The sequence below is a fragment of the Athene cunicularia genome (genome assembly GCF_003259725.1).
Source record: "Athene cunicularia isolate RWA chromosome 11 unlocalized genomic scaffold, athCun1 chr11_part1, whole genome shotgun sequence".
Lineage (NCBI taxonomy): Eukaryota > Metazoa > Chordata > Aves > Strigiformes > Strigidae > Athene > Athene cunicularia.
Window position 1 is genome coordinate 10293224 of NW_020799113.1, and position 20985 is coordinate 10314208.

The following is a 20985-nucleotide window of genomic DNA, read 5'->3' on the forward strand; positions in this document are numbered from 1 at the left end:
TTCTTTGTCTTAGTTTTTTTTAATATTATTAAAGCAAACATACTTAAATAAGAGAGATTAAACCAACACAAACTAACAATTAACATTACAATACAGAAATCAAGTTTATATAATGTGGGAGGATGAATAAAAATTAAAATTAAATAATAAATTAAATGACTGCTTATCTCTGTTATTTGCACTGTGAGATTTGACAACATTACTATTTAGGAAAAGGAAAATATCTTTCTCAAATTCATTGACTCTGAAAACCACTTTAAATACTGCCTGCAAATCTGCCTATAAAACTTTCCTACACAACTTTAAGAATGTTTGGAAAGACTCTTTACAGTACAGAGCAATAAAATAAAAATGTTGCCTTAATAAATATCAGGTGATGAATAATTTTGCCCCGAGGAAAAAAAATGGTTAATGCTGAATCTTAATGTTCCTCATCTAAATGCTTTTTTCTTCCTGCTAAAAACAAGTTTAGAATTAAAGCATATCACTTTACACATATTGCATGCATATTAGCGAGACACAGCTGCTTATGCCCTACTCTTAAGAGCCATATGATTAAGTTATGGGATATCAGATAATCTGAAGTCCCTTTCTATTGGTCACCTTTCACAGACAAAGGCTTTTTAGTTTTAAGTCCATTTAATGACAGAATGTCCAATTCTATAAATGTGTGAGTAATTCCAGTGGAACACCTGTGGCTCTCTCTGCTAGAATATAGAAGGAAAGATATAAAATGTCATTACAGTAACATTCAGTGTCTGACTTTAGCAAAAAATATTCGCAATCAAGGCTGCCACTCCATCCCTGATGTATTCCATCATACTCGGGTTTCTATGGTCTCAGAGAAGTAAGTGTGAGCTTACATACCATATGTGGTACCAGCCTTCATCACAGTGGGGTGAGCTAAGGACAGAGCAGCAGTTTTCTGGTTGAAGTCACGGGTCCTGTGGGCTCATTTCCATGATGGTTTGTGGGGACGGAGGCATGTGACTCTCAGCATTATTAGCAAGGGAAACGTAAACTAAAAGTTTTCAGACACTGCTCTTAAAAAAACAAACACCTCAAAACCTGTACTTAACCTTATTTTCCTAGCTTTTTTTTCCTCTTATCATTTAATTATGTATTTTTTTCTTCAAAGTTTTGAACACTATTTGAGCAGTTTTTGTATTTGGGAATGACAGGGAAGAAGGGCAAACGGATTTTGGTGCATCCGGTGCGGTGTCCAGGAAACCTGAGTTTTCTATTGATGTTGTTTTTGCAACCATGACAGTGGAAATGTTATGACCCAAATCTAACCATGGAGAGTTACATTAAAATTAATGGGCTTCTTCACAGTAGCCGTTCTTCTAACAGAAGAAGCATTCAAGGAGTTAGAGTTGGATTTACAACTAAAATGTAAAGCTCAATATCAACGTTCAATTTCAGCAGGGTTAATTTTTGAGAGCATGCTTAAAGTGTCAGTGAATCGCAGGCTCGCTGCTGCTCTCGAGGAAGGCAATGGCAAAACTCCCAGCTGACTTCAATGAGAGGAGGAGCAGACCCTGAATGGAATAAAGAAGCAGAGGAAACAACTCCATACGGAAATGGCAAGTGTTCAAAGATGAGTTCATATCAGCAGAAAATACACATGTGGACTGACAAAAATACATGAAGGGTCAAAGAAGCAGACTCTGTCTTGGGGAATCCAAAATAGCAATTAGAAGATCTCAGATCGAGGAGAAAGGACGGTCTGGGGACAGGATGCTGGCCTCAGCCTCTGAACATCAAATATGGTTTCTTGGTTTATCAAGGACTGGGACGCACATGGAGAGGCTGGCATGAGGCCACCCAACACCACACGCAAGCAAACCAACCAACTGGGGCACCAAGCAGGGTATCTATGGCCAAGGCAGCTGCAAACACCAAAGCATGGAGCAGCTACCAAGGATGAGAAAAACGAATAAATGACATGAATGTGAAGCTGTAAAAACGCACTGCTTCAAGTAGCTAAAGTCCAAAACAAGCTACCGAAGATGGGATGCCTGCCAGAATTTGGAAGGAAGGAGCAGAAGGAAAGGGACCCTTTAGCAAATGTCTGTGGAACATCTTTGGAAGCAGGGGAGGTACCTGTGGATGGGAGGACTAATGTAACACCTATATATAACAACAGCTCTAGGGAAGATCAAGGAAATTAAACACCAGTCAGCCTGATTTCAGCAGTGGGAAAGATATTGGAAACACTAATCAGGGACAAAATAGGGAAAGTTATGATTTAATTAAAGATATTCAGCATGGATTCACAAAAGGGAGATCATACGTAACAAAACTAATAGAATATTTGGGGAAAAATAAACCAAGAAAACCCTCAAAAAGAACTGAAGTAAGCCATGAACATGATTTACGTGGACTCTGTGAAAGGTAATGCTATACGATCCCCTAACAGGCTACAGTGTCGCAAGTTCTGACAAGAGGGTGAGCTAAATAATGCATAACAAACTGGATGGTGTATTAGGGCACAGCAGTCTGCATGCTAACATCAAGAGAGAAGAGTGATGGGAGGCGATAGCTGGCCTGTCCCAAAGATCACAAGAGAAGCTGATTTTATTCCATTTCTATTTCAATGGCATGCAAAAATGGGATGAAATTTATTCAAAGTAGAAAATGGAGGAGAAGCTGCAGACAATATGAATGAAGGGACAATATATAAATAAAAAAATCCAGCCTGCCTTCTAGTGAACAAGGAAAGTGATGGGATGCGATTCAATAAAGAAAAAATGTCAAGTAACATTGTGGTAAGAACAAAAGGCAGGCGCCACTCGCTGTTCTCCTTAGCAGAGTTGAAAGAGGCAGAAGCACGGTGAATAATTAGAAATTAAACTCTAAAAATCTTAAGCCTAGGACCTAGTGTCAGCATAAAAAGAAGCAAAGATATTTCTGGAATTTCCAAACCGAGGCACTGACTGACTAAACTGTGCGAAATCATTCCTGCAGCGTGTAATGGGACAATGAGGAAATATCTGGGAGACCGTACCCTAACTTTGGCTATCTTTATCATTAGACATGTACAGAATATCCAAAAAGCTGGGTGACAAAATTATACCAATGGGTCAAAATGAAACCAGAACAGTATTCTCTAAAAGCCAAGGTAGGGAACACACAACTGCCAAAGTAGCCTCAAGTTACAGCCGTATCTAACAACAAGTGGGCACGAGCCGAAGCTAAGAAGAAGCAGGCACTAATGGAATTTAAGTGGAATTTCTTTACACAGAGATGATAGTCAATGTCACACGCAACCCAGGGCAGCATTAGCAACCGGTGGAAAAATATTACACCGTGACTCATTCAAAAGAAAAGACAAACAGTGAAATGATGTCCCTGGCTTTTCATCTTTCAGTACTTTAAAGCTATGTGAGCTGCTATTCAAGCGAAATATCAAAACAAAGACAGTTACATTTGTCTCATGGGCCAGGTAAGCAGTGTAAACTGGCATAACTCTGCAAGTTCTCGTGCATGTAACATGCACATGATTGAGAGGTGCCACAGGATGCACAGAGAGCCACCCCATGCCTTTGGGTTGCAGAGGAGCCCTGCCGCCCCGCTGCCTCTGCAGATCCGCAATCACATCTAACTCACTTAATCTGCTTTGGTTAGGTTTTTATTATTTTCCAAGCAAAAAATATATCACAAAAATGGGCCTTAAGGGAATACTCCTGATCATAGTAAGTCTTATGAACCCAGCATGAAGTTACTAGAAATGTGAGGCTGGAAATTCTGTTGGTCAAACTATCACAGGAAAAATTGGGATTTACATGCGACGGTAGTACAGTCACAGTACAAGTGATAGGCTGGTATCTACAGCTGTCTGTAATTGATAGCATAGCCCTTATTGCCCATACCATAATGCATTTTTATTCTTGAATGTGTGCAGCAAAACAGCAGCAACCCAGTAGCACAGGGCCCACTGCAAAGGAGATCCTATGCAACTGCATGTCAGTGGCGCTTCTTAAGGCTTAAGGATTTCAAGCAAGGAGCGATACCTTGCAGAGAGGCATTGCTGTTGGGACCCTCTAGAAGATGACACGGGCAGACCAGCAGGGCTTGCCTTCCAGATGGGGCCAGGAGCAGGAGAGAAGGGTGGAAAACAAGCCAGGAAAAGATGCAACAATATGGGGTTCAGGGGAGATATTAAAAAAAATAAAACAACAAAACAACCAAAAACAAACAAACCAAAATACAACCACCCCCAAAAAAACCCTGCAAAAACACAACAAACAAATACAAAATAACCAATCAAAGTAAGAAATGCCCGCAACAAAACTCCACACACTCTCAGTGTTACAAATATTCAGATTTGCTTGCAGTTAAAACCTTCCTCAAGTCCATGAAGAGTTTCTCACCGATTTCAAACAGGCACTGAGCCCATTCTCACTCTTTCGGTTACAATACAAAAACTGGCCATGAGGCTCGGCACTAGCACAGACTTTGCTGTTATTCTCAGCTGCACAGAACGTACAGACAAGTCTAGTGAGCAGCAGCTAAACCGACCCCTGCTTTGGGAAGAGAATTATCTCCCTGTAATCCGAGCATGGACTTTCAGGGTACAGCCTGAAAAACAACACTTTTGTAGTGGAAGGCCCAAGAGACACCTAACAACAACGTCACCCTCTGCAAGTATGGTGTAACAATACTAGAAATACACAGATCACAAGACTAAGATGTGGATCAATAGAGAGGAAAGAGAGGGTGAAGGAGGGAGACAGGTACATTTGTGGCACTCGAGTAGCACGAGGAGGGTTCTCTCTGTGCTCCATGTGCTGTGTCCCTGGCTGCCCCGCATCCCTTCCTCCCTCCCTCACTGCTTGGGAAGTCATGGTCTAATACTAACAGGGGACACACATTACCTATTTCCCATTCTGCAGCTAAATGTCACCACCATGCTACTTCATGCTGGGACAGTAGGTAGATTCAGAGGCTCTTGCAAGGAGAAGCGAGAAGGTGGGGGTCCCACTGCCTGCCATCATGTTCCATTACTGGCTACCCAAAACCCAGGAGGGGATGGTTTGGGTAATGCGCGGCACAGGTTTATTTTGTTCAGAGCAAAGCAGGTATCTCCTTGATCTACACTCCCACCGCCCATCCAGAAGAAAGATTACCATGAAGACAGAGCTATGGGAACTCATATAAATAGCACTAAACTTTAATTTACAACAGAGCCTAGTATAGCACCCCTTAATTACAACCAGACCCATGAATGCAAGGTGTCTAGAATGAAAACAAAGGGTTAAAATACCTGTCTGGATTTTTTCTTGAAAATCAGTCATTGAGAATCATCTGTCAGTAAGACAAAATTAATTACTACATGTAATTTTTTTTTTAAAAAAACAACATAAATTTAAATATTATATAATATTACAAAAATGTTCATAAAATCCTGTTGTTAGTGATGCATGTTCACCTTTCTAATACTTAAACTAGACAAGATTATTATACCCAATTTGTAATAAACAAAAAGGAGAGGAAAAGAAAATACTTTTTTTTTTTTTAATTATTTTATCTGACTTTAGAAGCTTTGGAAAAAGCCTTCCACAAATTACAGTAACTTGCAAAATTCAGTCATGTTTTTGAATGCTCTTAGAGGGCTGGTGCTGAAGAAATTGAAGTTTAAACGTTAGACATTTATGCTTAACAAAGCTAGTAAATAGAAGCCTTAACCACTTTATTCACTCAAATCTGAGCAATTATTGCACTCTTGCAAGTAGTTTACTAATTTATGCATAGTTGGTTTTACTTGTACATTAAATCAATTACTGGTAATATATTAAATATGTTTTTAAGTTTAACATGCAAATATAGTTCTGTACTGGAGCTTTAAGGCCTTTTTTGGAGAAGGTTGTACGTGTTTACATTAAAAGGGCTTTCAAAATTTGGCAGCGGGTATCTGCACAAGTTCCCTAGAGCAGAGGCGCAAACCTCCCGCACGCCCCAGGCCAGCGAGATGCTTCCCCAGAGCAGCACCCAGTGTGCCTGGATGCCAGAGGAACCAAAGGCAAGAGTCTGGGGAACCACTTCCCACCTCCAAAAAGAGATTTAAAAAAAATAAAAATCCTAGCCAGCATACTATAGAGAGTGCTGCCTCCAGCTGGGGTAATTCTTAAACTAATTATATTAAAAAAAAAAAAAAAAAGGCAGCATCTTGTTCTAATAGAGGCGTGGCATTTGCATTATTTCTTCCAACATTGCTCCGTTTATCCCTTTTCAACACACAAACCTGCATCTCTCCATGGGAGCAGCAGTTCGGTGATGAGGGATAAGATGCTAGCCTGGCCACAACTCCAGCCTTGCACTCACATGGTGGACAAAATAAAGCAGCAGAAAATGGGAATTGTTTGCCAAACTGGAAAAATCAATTATTCTACTGAACAACAGTAGTGACAAATATAGCTGCCTCTACTCCCTCCTCCTCCTCCTCCATTGAACAAATTGTTAAAAGAACCAACAATCTGTTGAACGACAACCCCCGGTATGGTGTCATCGTTTAAAAAGTGAACACAGAAAAGGTCTTGTTAAAAGGGAGGCACAAAGCTCCAGACACAATTTTGGATTCACCCTCAATGAATCCCCACGTTCGTTTTGTTGAGTTTAAAGCAGCCATTCTGAACGGGGTGTTTGATCATATCAATGCAAATAAGTACTTGAAAAGCACCCAAAACAGCCCAGATCCTGACGATAGTGTTTGGATTCATTCCACCTAAAGGCAAATTCCCACAGTCACTTAGCCCCCCACCCAAGATCATCTTCCATTTTTTTTTTTTTTTTTAAAAAAAAAAAAAAGCAAGCATATACCAGCATTGTCTTTGGTCCAATTATTGCACTTTTAAATGCAAAATGAGGTTTCAAAACCAGCTGATAAATGCGTCTCTAAGCAGGATGAATAAAAACCTGGTGGTGACACACCGGGTTGGCAGCGTTGCAGAGCGAGGTCCTGCAGGTTGCTTTGGAAGAACTGCTCTCGCATTGGCAACAGACAAAGGAAAGTGGTGGGAATTTTCTTCCATGCCATGTTGGCGATGAGGGCAGCGCTGAATGAGACGGGAGGTGTCCACGAGGCGAGGCTGAGGGCAGGGCCCAGGCTCTGCCCGCGCAGGACGGGTGCTGGAGCGGGGTACCCGAAGGGCGGCGGTATGGCTGGGGACCCACGGACGCCTGCGCCTCCTGTGCTGCAGCTGCACAGCCCATCCCTTCTCGTTTCTTCAAAGAGATTTTACATCTTTACTGTTAACGTAGTGATCTGGTAAAGGTGAGGGATGCAATACTTCAAGAGGACGAATATTTCTGACATAAACCAGAGAAGTGATGCACCACGCCGGGAAAAGACCATGGCCAACACACCATTACAACAGTTGCTGTTTTGGCCATCTCAGGCCACCATATTATGATTTTTTAACATCTCCAGCCTGTGGCAGGTGGGTTCACGCATCTCTGCTAATAAAACAGGATCTCATGGCAAGCTTCAAAGCTGTCTTTACACTTGTACTCTCAGGCACTTACTACAAGGAATGTACCCATGCCAATGGGCTTTGGTTGCCAAACTGATAAAATGAATAATGCTGGACACCATTTTTGCTTTCTTTTCCTCATCAGATGAATACATTAAAAAAACACGCTAAAAAACTAAGAATCTTAATAGCTGTTAAGCATTCAGCAGATGGTACCATCTAGACCCATCTAATTTGAGGCCAAGCAGTCTAAATCCTGGTTGTAGACAAGAAATAAAATTTAACAGGGATAAATAAGGGGCAAGAGCAATGACTTGAGAAAACTGAGGGGATCATCCATCCCTTTCACTTGGAAAATAAGGAGCAGTTACTATACTTAGTGGCAGGAGATTTGACCAATGTGCCAACAAAAAAACGAACTTGATTCTTATCTAATCTGTAAAAGTGCCATTTCAGGAGTCACGTCTGATTTACAGAGGGGTAAAGGGATCCAAGTCAGGCTTAATTCTACTTTTGCTGCACAAGAAGTATCTTTAAAACACTAAACCTTGGAAATGAAAACAGTTTTCAAAATATTTACACTAAGAAAATGTGCCATGGCTGAACCATCCACAGAAACTGCTATTTTCTGCTAATATTTTTAACGCTATTTTAAAATTCTTTTTAATGAGGAGAGTTACTTTTCAGACAGGAAAGCACAGCAAAACTGAAAAAAAGAAAATGATTCCCAAGTACAAAGTGCAATGAAAGGCTGTATGCTTTTCATGTAAGCATACATTATGCCTTCCATATTGTTTAAACTTGCTCATCACTGAACTACTGTACATGTAACTAAATTACAAATGGCTCAGTGCTAACAAAACATAGCAAATTAAGACAGAATCAGGTCAGACTTCTGTTTGAATTATCTAACTGAGTCTCTAACCTGGTGCAGTATTTGGCCACAGTCAAAAATACATTAAATACATGCAAGCATATATATGTGTGTGTGTATGTATGTCTATGAGTGTGTGAATGAATGCATTAAAAAAAAACCAAAACAGACAAAACACACAGGACCTGAAATGTGTGTGCCACAGTATATTGCCGAGGGATAAGGGGGTAAACAGGACACATTTAGACCAAGACTCCTTCAACCAGACCCACAAAAACCCCACTGAGATGCAAGATGAAGCATTTGCATCTCTGGATACCTGATTTGATCCTGCCGTCAGGTGGACAGACACCAGCTCAAACACTCAGAGACTGTGTGAAATTATACACAGAAATCTATAGGTTCACTGTAAAAACCACTAAAGGCAGCGATCAGCCTAAAAGGTTCATTGCTAGGAGAAGGTAGTAATACTGCACATTAATGAAAGCCTGGACCTCTCACCTGCTGTAATAATTATCATGCTAATACGGGGGTTGCCTCGGTTTGTGTTTTTTGGCATTCCCGTTACCACCAGAAACTGCAAATTCAAACAGTGTACGTGCAACATAAATGAAAAGATTTTCACCTTAATGCTATGCAGAAGAAATAAAGTATTTGGGGTTTGGGTTTTTTTTTTTTTTGCATTTTCACTTTTAATTTTCCTTTGACGAGGTGAACCTCAGGCTATAGAAATGCATGCAGGCATTGTGGCTGCACAGATACCAGCATACAAATCTCTTCTGTACAGGAAACACATAAACACTAATCCATTTTCTATACAAAATGTAAAACTTCACATCTTCTGTTCAAGCTCATTACTGACTAGTATCTTAAGCTTGTCAAGTGTTTTAAAGGAGCTTTCCAAGAGAAGTTTGTAGTTAAGCATATGGTAAGCTCGTCCAGTCCATATGACTGGTTGAGCATCGACCACTACTGTTGATACAGTTTCCCTCAATATTATGACAGTATTTGTCAATGAAAATTAAATTGCTGTCAAACTTTTCCCACTAAACTTACGGCACAACACTCAGAGAAAGCCAGCTTCATGACTCAAGCCAATAAGGCCTCTTCTAAATACTCCTCTATTTTACCCATTTGTAGGAAAATCCCTGTGGATTTATTTCTGACTTTTGCAACAACCAATAAAGGCTTTCCAGCGCTTTCTGTGAAAAAAATTCTCTGAAGCCATATTTAATGCATTTACTGTTTTTTTCTTATATTCTGTGAAAATCACACATGCAAGCAGCCGTAGCATTATCTGGGCAACCTGTAAGGGCAGGTGCATCCATAGACAGCAGAACGATGCCGTGCCGAACATGAGGAGTCACACATGGATGTTACACGTCACATTCATGTGTACACGTACCTGCTTGAGTTCATATTTCAAGGGTCAGGGAGGAATCACATATTGAGAGCAGCCTAAAATACCCTAGACCAAACAGGTTCAAAAATAACAATTATAGCTTTGCTATCTTTAATTCAGAGGAGTTACCTGGCAAAATGTTGCATGTTTTAAACAAACATGCTGCGGGTTTCTTCTTTACCTTTGAAATTTTCTTCAAATGCTGAGAAACCATCCCCATGAATAACATACTTTATAACTTCACTGAGCGATTACACCAAAGGCTGTTTTTTAATCAACCTTAAACTTAAAAAAAAAAAAAAAAGCGCGTTATAGCCATTTATAGCTTTTTTTTTTTTTTATATCACATTAAAAAAAGGTGTAATGGAATATGCCAACAGTGAATAAGCAGTCTGTGAAGGAAAAAAAAAAAATATAGATGGATATACCAAGAACAACACGATATTAATTGCAGTAAGTAATGAAAGACAGTTGCCACTTCTATTTGATGTTTTACCATCTCCTACATCTCTCAGCTACAAGCTGAGCTGGTCTCAGCTACCAACGTAGGAAAATACTTGTACTGTAAGACTGATTTATAGGATCATTCTGGAATTGTACTACTTTGCCACCATTCTCCATGCCCCTGCCTCTCCTGAGCACATTTCTCATTACATGATGCAGCCAGCACCTCAGGATCATCAAATAAATGTATGTGATATTTACTGAAAAACGCAGCACCTAATTTAAGAAACTGCCCCTGCTGCTGGTGTGCTGGTGCTGGGCAGCAAGGCTGAGATTTGGCCAGGCAGACCCCACCAAAGACACCTCAGGGCATGTCCCACGCCTGTTGTGGGTGATTTTCAGAGGCCAGAACAGCCAAGCTGCTGACCTCCCCTCGGTGGGATGGGAGGCACATCGGCTCAGCTGGAGCTGTTCCCAGTTTTGCCTGGGTGCATTGCTCCACAAGATCAGCACCTAATGGGGCGGCTCCAAAATCAGGGCCCACCTTGCCCTCAGACTTCTATTTGTGACTCCCATTGCGTTATAAAACCAATCCTGCTCAAACAGATGGGCATTCTTCCCATCCAAGCACAGAAGCTACTAAACACCTTGCATCTCTGTATCCTTCCACAGTGAGGGGCTTCACTTTGATATTTCTACTCTAACAGATCGAATACATGTGAAGATTGTCCTGTGGTAGAAAATCAGAAGTGAGAAGGCTTTTCTCTTTTCTAATCTGGAAAGACAAATCAGCAGCAGTGGAGCTTTTCTCCTTTTGGGATCCCTTTGTAAGGGACAGGGGATGGTGCTCAAGGTCATTGGCTTTGGTGTTTTTGACAAAATTATTTGTCTGCTCTTAAATTCAATGGGCAATTTCAGTTGCAGCCACTTCCCAAAGCCTAAATTTGGCAGTTTGTAATACTTAGTCAGTCTGTTGGGAAGGCAGCAATGTCCCTAAAATACAGATATGAAATTAAAATATGGAGCAGAACAATGACTCTATTTGTCTCTTATATGTAGACACATACACAGAGATTACTCAGATGGAAAAAGGGATATAAGAAGAATCCCAGAAATGACAAGTGCACATTAAGCATCATCATGTTTTAGACAGAGATATTTCTTTGAGAAATTATTTGCAACTCAGAGCTGTACCTCCGCAGCACACACATGGCTTGGGTACGATGAACAATTGGAGCAGAGATTAGCTGGAGACTCTAGCAGAGAAAAATGGGAGAAGGCTGATACATATCTATGTTCAAAGGTGATAATGTCACCCTGGCCCATCACAATTTCAGTAGGCTGATGGTGGAATTTAAGTCTCTCTCATATCGAGTACACAAAGAGGTACATCTTGGCAGTATAACAAAAGCCAATGTGGGTGGCAAGGTAGCTGCAAATTTAAGCATGAATGCTCTGGATGTGGGGGCTTGCACCTGATTACCAGATGCTTCAAGCAGATGGCCAGGGAGAGGAGAGAACAAGGCTCATGGTTGCTTTGATAGGGTTACAAAAAGCACCAAAACCAGAGAACAGAAAAAAAAAGAAAGCTTCCCTGATCGCACAAGGTATCAAATCAACAGGGCCACTGAGACACTGCGCGCTCTGCACCAGATTTGAGAGGTGAATCCCAGAATCAGGCTGGTGGTTAAACATCGGCAGCAAAGCTGAGAGAAATGGGGTTCAGGAAAGGGGAGGGAAAAAAAAAAAAAAGATTGCCGCTATGCAGAATAGGGAGCTGCTATTTAAGCATAGGATATTTTTCCTCTTTGGAGGCTTTGCACTCCTGTACTATTTAATACGAGTGAGAGTCAATACGGGCTTTTTCTTTGGGGTTGCGAGTGAGCTTTCCTATAAGCACTCAGAAGGACCAGGGCTCATGAAAATAAAAACAAAAAACAAAAAACAAACCCAAACAAAAAAACCCATCACCAAAACCCCACACACGTTATAAAGGAAACATCAAAAAGCTCATTTTGTTCACTTTTGTGGAAGACAGTAGCAAGGTTTTGAGAAACAGTATTTCAACTTCAAGAGGTAAAAATTTGAGAATTTGACTGTATTTCACTCCGATGAGTAACCAGACAAAATTCAGCTGAGCAATCCACCTCAATGATTTGGGCAGTACCTGTGTAATGGGACATCTGATCCTGTCTCAGGACCATTTGACCTGTCACTGTCAACACACGGGTCTGGTTGGTGCGGGGGACAGGGCGCCTCCAAAGACAGCCAGGAGACCCGACATCCCTCACGGTGTACTGGGGGAGAGCATTATGGCCCTGGCTGAAACCATGGGCAACTGGTAACCTGAAATCATTAAAAATCCATGTTCATCACATTTCTCAGGAGGAGGCAGCTTCGGCTGGGCATCTTGGCTAACCTCCCACTCTGATCACCGCACCCTGCCAGCTCCACTGCTCTGTGTCCTTTCAGTTTAGGATTTTGCTCTCCATAACCCCTTCCTCATATTTCCGAGGACCGTACAGGATGGAGACGGATGCTGTCTGTATGCACTGCCAGCAGCCAGACCGGTTCTTCCATACCCAAGTGCAAAGCCAGAACCATCTCACCGAGCACCCCAATACAGCATCCAGCTGACACAAGCCCCACGGACTATGCAGGGCAGTGGGTCCAGAGTCCGCATTCAGAAACACAATTCAGATTCATGGCGCCAGCCTCCACAAAACGTGCATCTACACTAGGATAATGAATCTTGGATTGTTTAATGCAGTTTAAAAACACTTGATGTGCTGCAATGGAAAGACAGAGCTGTTGTTAGGAGATTTAGGCTGGTGGCAGGTTGCCTTCATGACTGCCAAACCCCAGAGTCCCATCGTGCACCTTTCTGCTGGTGGCAAACCACACCCGGGAGGTTTGGTGCACCCGGGGAGGGATGCGCTGAGACACTTTGAGGAGACTCCCAGTGGGGACCCCCACCCCCTCAACCACAAAAATGCACAGAATTCCTTACCCCACCCCAGTCACAGCAACACTTTATTTGACATCTGACAGCCCAACGACACCTTCCTAGGGTGCCAAGGGGTGCAGTCCCCTCTCCACCTCCCACCGACACTCAGGAGGAGGGAGAAAGGGCGGCACGGGGAGAAGAAAGGAGGATCTTACTGTGGCCTCTCCTCTTTAGTGCACTAATCATTGCAGCACATCCGCTCAGCATTACTTTTTCCTTCTGCACAAATAATTAAGAAACACCTGTGTTCTTTTCATTCAGTAACGCTTGTTTCAGAGAAAGCCTCTCCTTTAAGCTTAGATTATTTTCTGTTACTGCTATTCAGCTAACAAAATAATAATGACTCACTTTGCCAAGGACTGAGAAAGGGGGAAAGGAAAGGCTATCAACTGTACCATTAAAAAAAAATCAAGTATTATTGAAAATAAAAAAGAAGCAAAGTTAAAATTTATTTCCTTCAAAATGGCCGGTGCCCCCATGCAACTTTGAAATCTGAATAAACTCCTGGAGGTGACTCTTTGCCAACGTTCGCTCCTATGCCAGCTTTCTCACAAACGAACAGCTTGTATCTCCATGAAAACCAATGGATGGAACAAATTGTATTAAATTATGTAAAATGATACTAAAGAGCACAATCTACCAGTAAAAAAAAATATTTAAAAATTGGAAAATCTTGTTTTTATAAATTTGAGAAAATTGTAAAAGATAATTAGGAGGGGGAAATGGTAAATTTTTATTGCACTTAAAGGGATGTCTTGTGGCGTTAAGCAGGAAATGAGATTTATTCTATCATAGGTCAGACACATAATTCTTTGGTGCCGTTGACACCTGTGAGTTATTTAGCCTTCCTCATACTTTAGCATGTAGAGAAATCCCATCTCTATGAAGCTGAGCGTAGCCCTGTGACAGTCTCAAATTGTACCTCCCCATCACACTGTAGGAGCTGTCAGTGCACATTATGTGTCCAAATTTCCTTCTACTTCTCTGAGACCCTTTTTGGAGGGGGGGAGGGGATGCAAATAACTGTAATTAGCACAAAATTTGCTATATCCTCAGAAAATGATTAAGGATATTTTCAGCACCTTTTGGGCACTTTTGTAATTTAAATATACTGCTATGTCCATGCAAAGAACATTCTAGTAACTTTGCCTGAAATGGGTTTTAAATTGATGATTTCTAAGCATGAGTCAGTTAATCACGAACAAAAAGATCTGACTATTTCTGTATCCAGGCTGGTGGAGAGGGTGAGGTTGTGAGAGCTTTTGGCTGGTTTGAGACTTTAAATGACACCATATTGGCATACAATAGGAAGCTGTAATTCAGGGCTTTGTTCTGATAGCGCACAGCCCTGCGGTCGCCGAGCCCCACGCTTGCCCAGCCTCGTGCGATGCTGTGCCCGCGGGTTCAAGGCAGATTTTAGAAGCCCCTGCGACAGGGACCTGGCTGCAGGTTGGTGGCCCCGGGCAGGGTCCCACTGGAGAGAGAACGCCCGTCGGGCCCGTGGGAGGCGGCTGGTGACCTGGTGCCCCCTCGCCTGCCCGCCTTCACCGAAGGTGCCAAAATAAGAAAATGGATATGCCAGAGATATTGCGTTCAATCAGAGAGACCGAGTGCCATTAATCCAGTTTTTTTTTTTTTTTTTTTTCTTCCTCTTTCTTCCCCCTTTCCACTGCAAGACCCTGAAATGCAGACTCATGATTCTTGGCTGCAACAGACAGTTAATTTATTCCACAATTGCATTAACTCAGTGTACTTCTAAACCTTCTTAACCTACCTCTGGAAAGGTATTTTTATGCCATATGAGTGAGGGTTAGCTTTAACTCTCAGTTCTACCACATAGCTCTCCACTGGAGAGCTTTACAATCCTAAAAAAAAAAAAAAAATTAAAAAAAAAAAAAACAACCAAAAAAAACTTCTGCAGCCAGTAAAGCACATACAAGAACTGCTCAGCAGGACAAATGAGCATTGTAGCTTCCATAGTCACATACGCCACAGGGAGCCTCAACTAATTTCCACTCTCAATAGAGCTTATACAGACCTGGAAGCTTAAAATTGTTCCTGTCTTTCCACTGAATAACACTGGGATCCTGTAAAAAAGACACCCCTTTCCTGAAGGGCACGAGGAATTTGAGGGCCTTGGGGCTGCAGAGGGAGAAGTTGCTCCGTCCCTTCCCTACACGGCGGCTGGTGAAACCAAATACCCCCAAGAAAACGCAGGAGCTTTCCTGTTCCACCACCGAACCCCACCTCTGCTGGTGGGAAAAGAGCCCACCTGAGACCGCTAGGGCGTGGGAGCCGGGGCCAGGACTGCCTTCTGGAAAACGACAGGGCCGTTGCTGTTTTTACAAACAGGTAGCGCTAAAAAGCTGGCCGTGAAGGGTTAACGCTTGACAAAATTTCCCCATCTCCGTGATCCAGTCGCCACCACAGCCTACCCTCGTGACTCACAACAGCTGGAGTTGCTAAACTGGCAGCGTCGCAGTGTGGCATCAGGAAATTTAAGATAAAAAACATATACAATATAAAAATAATCCTAATAAATTCTGGGAAATGTAGATGTGTAAAGCTCCACGCGTTAAAAAAGCATCCTGCTAGAGAAACTATTTTTAAAAAGGCTATTAGGAGGTGTGAAAGCAAAGCTGTCTATTATGTTTCTAAAGAAAGGCACCAAATGCTTATTTTTCATCCCAATGAATTCTGAGTGACCGTTTTTGACAGACAGTTAGCACAAGGTCACTGCCAGTTAGCGGGCAGCCGGCCAGCAGAGCCTCCTGGGTGCGGGCGGCGGGACTCTGGACATCAGAGGGACCAGACACTTGGGGAGAAAATGGAACTTGCTGAAACAACGTTGGTTTAGATCATCTGAATGAAACCTGATCTCAGCTGCTGTTTTCTGGGTTTCTCTTTCATACCTTTTCTTATGCAGCGGGATCATTTGATATATATTTTTTTTTCATCGTTAAAATCCAGCAGCTCCTGTACTTGTGTGTTTTTCATGTGGCAAATTGAGGGAATAATAAAGTATAATAATAAAAAAAGACGGGGAAAATATTTCCTTTCCCTCTGTGCAACTCCCACTGCAGACAATGCAAATCCCACAACACATGTTTGCAGGGAAATCAGAGCACACTCAGGGCTGGAAGTGCAAATTCATCTCATCTAAATGATTAAACTAGTAACAGTTATAAACAAGGAGCTTTTTATCCCACTGATTTTGGGATGGGTTAGTGCTTTTCTCCAAACAGTCTTCCAATAGTTTACGCTAACTGAAACATCCCTCCAAAAACACAGCCTTGCAGCGACCAAATAAACAAGAGGATTACTCCAAGGGGGAGAAGACAGCCCACTGGGGGAAAGTAAACTTCACAGGGCCGTGCTGGGGTCCTGACAAACCAGGCGAGTGCCACGGTCACCTTTTTGTCCATGTACAAGTTAACATTTCATTTGGTGTCCAACCCGCAGCAAAAATGGTGCATTCAGAAACTATTCCTTCTGCTTTAATTCCTGTAATTTCAGCTAAAAGTGCTGTCAGATTTTTATTTTAAAAATTTGACTAGCTAAACATTTAGGTCTGCAGATTTATTTATTTCTTTAAAAAATAGTTCTAGAACAAACTTTGAGAAAGAAGTTTTCAAAGGAGATGGAGGACTCTGTAATCGAATTTCATCTTTATCAGTGGCCCAGTAACACCTCACGGTTAGAGTCTAACACTCCCATTTCTTCATGCTTTCTCCTCCCTGAAGATACAGAAAGACCTAGACTTTTGCTGATTCTATGATACACAGCTCCAAAAGCACCAGAAGGATTTTCCTGGTCCATGTCTAAAGCTGCACACTGACTTCAGAAGCCTGTGAATCAGGCCCCCCATCTGCAGCAAAAAATGCAGTGACATCCTTAATTTGCTTTCACATCAGCTTTTCTATTTTTTTTTTTTAATATTAAAAACATATTTCATAATTACAATCTACATTCTCATTCACACACATTTTTTTTCATTATTTTTTATCAGTTAATCTAAAATGATACACCAAGTGCTCCTTAAAAAGCCAGTTTAATATTATTTCTTAGAAGAAAAAGATCTGACTCTGATTTCGCTCAGAATTCACTTCCATGAAGCCATCAGAGTTACGTTGGTATAAAAGTGATAATAAATAAGATCAGGATCAGCTTTCAGGTGTTAGGCAACAGAGTAAAAGAACACATTCAAATAAATTCTTACATGTATAGCGCTCTGTATGTGTTGGAAGTGCTATTTAAGCACACAGCAGTTGAATGAATAAAAGAATTGTTGTTTTAAAAAAAACAATGATTTATATGTCATTGCAAAACACCATGGGAGAAATTGCTTTCTCCCCCAAATGTCGCCTGAAAAATCCAGAGTACATGGACTAATAAGGACCTTCTCTGAATTCAGTTCTTCTAAAAATATGAGCACTATCATAAAAATACTTATACAGGTGATACACAGTTTTTCTATTAGACTTTTATGCAAGAAATTGGGCTTACATATTACACATGATTCAAAAAGAATAATTAAAGTCCTACATGGACACATATCTGCCTCAGGGCAGACCTTTTATGTTGTTTTGCATTCCATGTGTCACTCAAAAGAATTGCAACTGGGAAATGATGTTGAACTAAAATAAGACAAGAACACATTGACTAAAATTATACCCTGTCCAATTTGCTGACACCCCTTTAGACATCTCGCCATGACTGCTCTGGTGCAACCACTGTTCTACGTATGGGTGACATTTAAACTAAGCATAGTTGTACACTGAAATGAAATAAAGGATTTGAAGACTTTTTTTTTTTTTTTTTCCTTTTCCTCCTTTTTGACACTCTAAAGTGCCTGGGATTTGAAATAAGAAAAAGGACACACTTTGAGCAATGATCTGCTTTTGCTGTCCTGCCTAGAAAAAGCATTGTTGGTTTTCTACAATTAATACATTTGGGTGAGAATAATCAGATTAGAAGCCTGAATCTTTAGCCCTCATGTGCCCAAAATTCCTACAGAAGTTAATGGGGGGATTTCAGCTCACAGGGATAACAGGGCTGAGCCTTTATTCTGCAAAACCAGATTTCCTGAAGCCCTGACATGTGAACACGTTTAAGTTACACTTCCTTTGCCTAGTGTGTGGTTTGTCTGGTTCAACTCCCCGTGGCTTCGGAGGCCGGGATGGCGCAGGAAACCAGCCCACCTTCCAGGGCACCCGCTATCCCACCCCAGCCCTTCTCATCCAAGCAGCCTTTCAGAAAGGGAGGAGCAGAGGATGAAAACCCAAGGATTTTTATGATACATTAGATCCTTTTTTAAACCACTTAGAGCTAAATTTAACACATCCTCTGCATGCTACCCATCCCACCTTTCCTTCCCACCTCTAGCCTTCTCTTTGGCTGTTTTGTTTTCTCTTTCGTTTCACTCACTTCCTTAATTAAGTTGATAATGTAATTATGTCACAGCTGTAGCATCCTCCTCTTGCAGAGGTGGCTGGATTTCTGTAACTTCAGCCTGTTTGATGATTGATTGATAGGTACAGAGATAATTGTAACTTTTCAGAAATGTTATAAATAAGTTATAAAAGGAAGGTAAAGGGCTATGGCACAAGGAGGATTAATGTTTGGCATCAAGTGGGTCTTGCTTACTTTCTGTAGCAAGCCAGAGCTATGTAGATGAAGGGGAGCAGCAGGGAATGAGGGTTTTTAGCATAGAGTTCTGGAGTGCTGGGAGGGGGAGAGCGCTTCAGCTGGGAAAGGGGAGACCATCTCTATCTCTCAGTAACTGTCAAGGCAGAAGCAAGAAAGCAGCCAGTTCAGTAAAATCTCAGCCTCTCTATCACACACCCACACACACCCACCCTCAAAAAAAAAAAAAAAAATAGACAAAAGGGGTCGCATTGAATTACTGTACATTGAACTACCTTACATGGAAAAACTGGATACTCTAAACAAAGGATTCAAGCTAATTTGACAGATAACTTGTAATCAATATATTTACCTTCTTCTTTCGCTGAAGAGTAAAATTTCCTGTGAGGTACTTGATATATGACTCTTGGTAATGAAAGAATACTATCCCTGACCTTTTATTACATATGGAAATATTTAAGTGGTTTAGATCAACACATCACAGCATATTAATAGGAGACAATCTAGGAGAACAGTTAACCGAGAAGAGGAAAAAGCTTCATCAACTACTCAAATTTCCAGAAGAGGATCAGAAGGAGTACTTTCCCCTATGAACAAACAAAACATATCTACTGGGAAATGTAAACAGAGTCTGTGTGAATCATGAGACCCATCATGTTTTAGAGCAAATCTGCAAGTACACGCATATTCCAGAAATAAAATCTATTAGCAGGAGGTCAAGGTTGCACATTGAAGCAAGCGAAGAGGTAAAACTTGGTCCTTCTTTCTTTGATGTTGGCCTGCTTGCTCCTTCTCTCTTCATACACTACTGCTCTGCTCTTCTTGATAGCCAGCATCTTTCAGCATGCACTTAGGAGACGTGTACGTGGAAAACAAAGTTCTCGCCATGTCTACATGTGCAGCACAGCCTGCCTTCCCTTCTGAGTGCTGGGGGGATCGTTACTAAAAATACCGCTCTCGAAACATTACCACGCACACACCAAACTTTGATCTTCCAAGCTCCATATATCAATCAGAAGGAAGCCCGGTTTACTGTCACATGCAAAGGCGCTCCTCCTCAATAGCTGCCTATCAGCCCCCGGGCAGTGCGATGGGGAAACTGCACCAGATCCCAGGGTTCCTGCAAGCACCAAGCTCTTTCTCTGCATCATTGCCTCCACGGGCAGAGGAGACAGGATCTACACCTTCAGCCCGAGAGCAGAAAGTTTTTTCTATGCCAGCTTTAAAACTAAATTTTTTATAGATGGCTGTATATGTTTCAGTGAAAGGAGAGGAGTGGGATGCTTGTGTCTGGCATGTCTGATATTCTGCACAGATTTTCATCAGACACAGCACTTACATAAAGTTTTGCAAAGCTGTTTGCAGACAACTGCTCTCCCAAGGAGTGAGATGTTTCTAGTACTTAGCACCCAGTAGGGCCAGTCGTTAAAATACAGCAGGTTTTACTGATCGGGTAGTACACCTCTCTGCTGGTGCCAGGCCTCTGTAGGATCAAAAGACATCTACCTTAGACAGACTCTCCGTAAGCCTTTCATCTGGCTCGGGTTTCCCCACCAGGAAAAAAACCACTAGGTTTGCACAGCTGCAGGCCAGGTATGACCATAACTTTTACCAAGATCTTTGACCATCTTCTGTCTCACATGTGGTCAAGTCACAAAGAGGCTCTGACGTATGTGTGCTGTTAACACAGCTGTAGCTCTCTGAAAAATGCGTTTTAGAAGTCCTTACTCTTAAGTTTTCCTATGCAGAAAAGAGATGCTCAGATACTTTCTAAGGATTGTGCAAAGAATTGTACGCAGTTTTCTGTGGCTTTAAGGGAAACAAACCATGGGAACAGGATGGCATGCACTGCTATTTTGATTTTATGGTGTTTGGGAAGATGACTTCTAGCAGGCATCTGCAATCAACTTGAGGTACACAACTGCTAATGGACACTTCAAAACTTTTTCCACACAACCACCTTTGTCCCTTCCTGTTCAGGGACTGAGAAGTGGTGGTGGGTGCAGTGCATCCACTGTGTTGTATACAGTAGATACTGTTTCTGATAATGAAATCACTCCAACAAAGTCAGGTGAATAAACAATCTCCAAAATACACCTTGAGAACTCTTAAGCTGTGTTGGGATATTATTGTTGGG

General features: G+C 41.6%; 1 protein-coding gene across 8 annotated transcripts in view; it reads right to left on the reverse strand.

Moving 5' to 3' along the window:
• Nucleotides 1-20985, reverse strand: part of ZNF536 (zinc finger protein 536) — a 344968-nt gene that overhangs the window by 58476 nt on the left and 265507 nt on the right. The window contains exon 8 of one of the 8 annotated variants that reach the window (XM_026856605.1): nucleotides 5270-5310. The exons of the other annotated variants lie outside the window; for them this stretch is intronic. Within the exon in view, the coding sequence (XP_026712406.1) occupies nucleotides 5297-5310 (14 nt within the window). The 3' untranslated portion in view covers nucleotides 5270-5296. The remainder of the gene's footprint in view (nucleotides 1-5269; nucleotides 5311-20985) is intronic. 8 annotated transcript variants of the gene reach the window in all.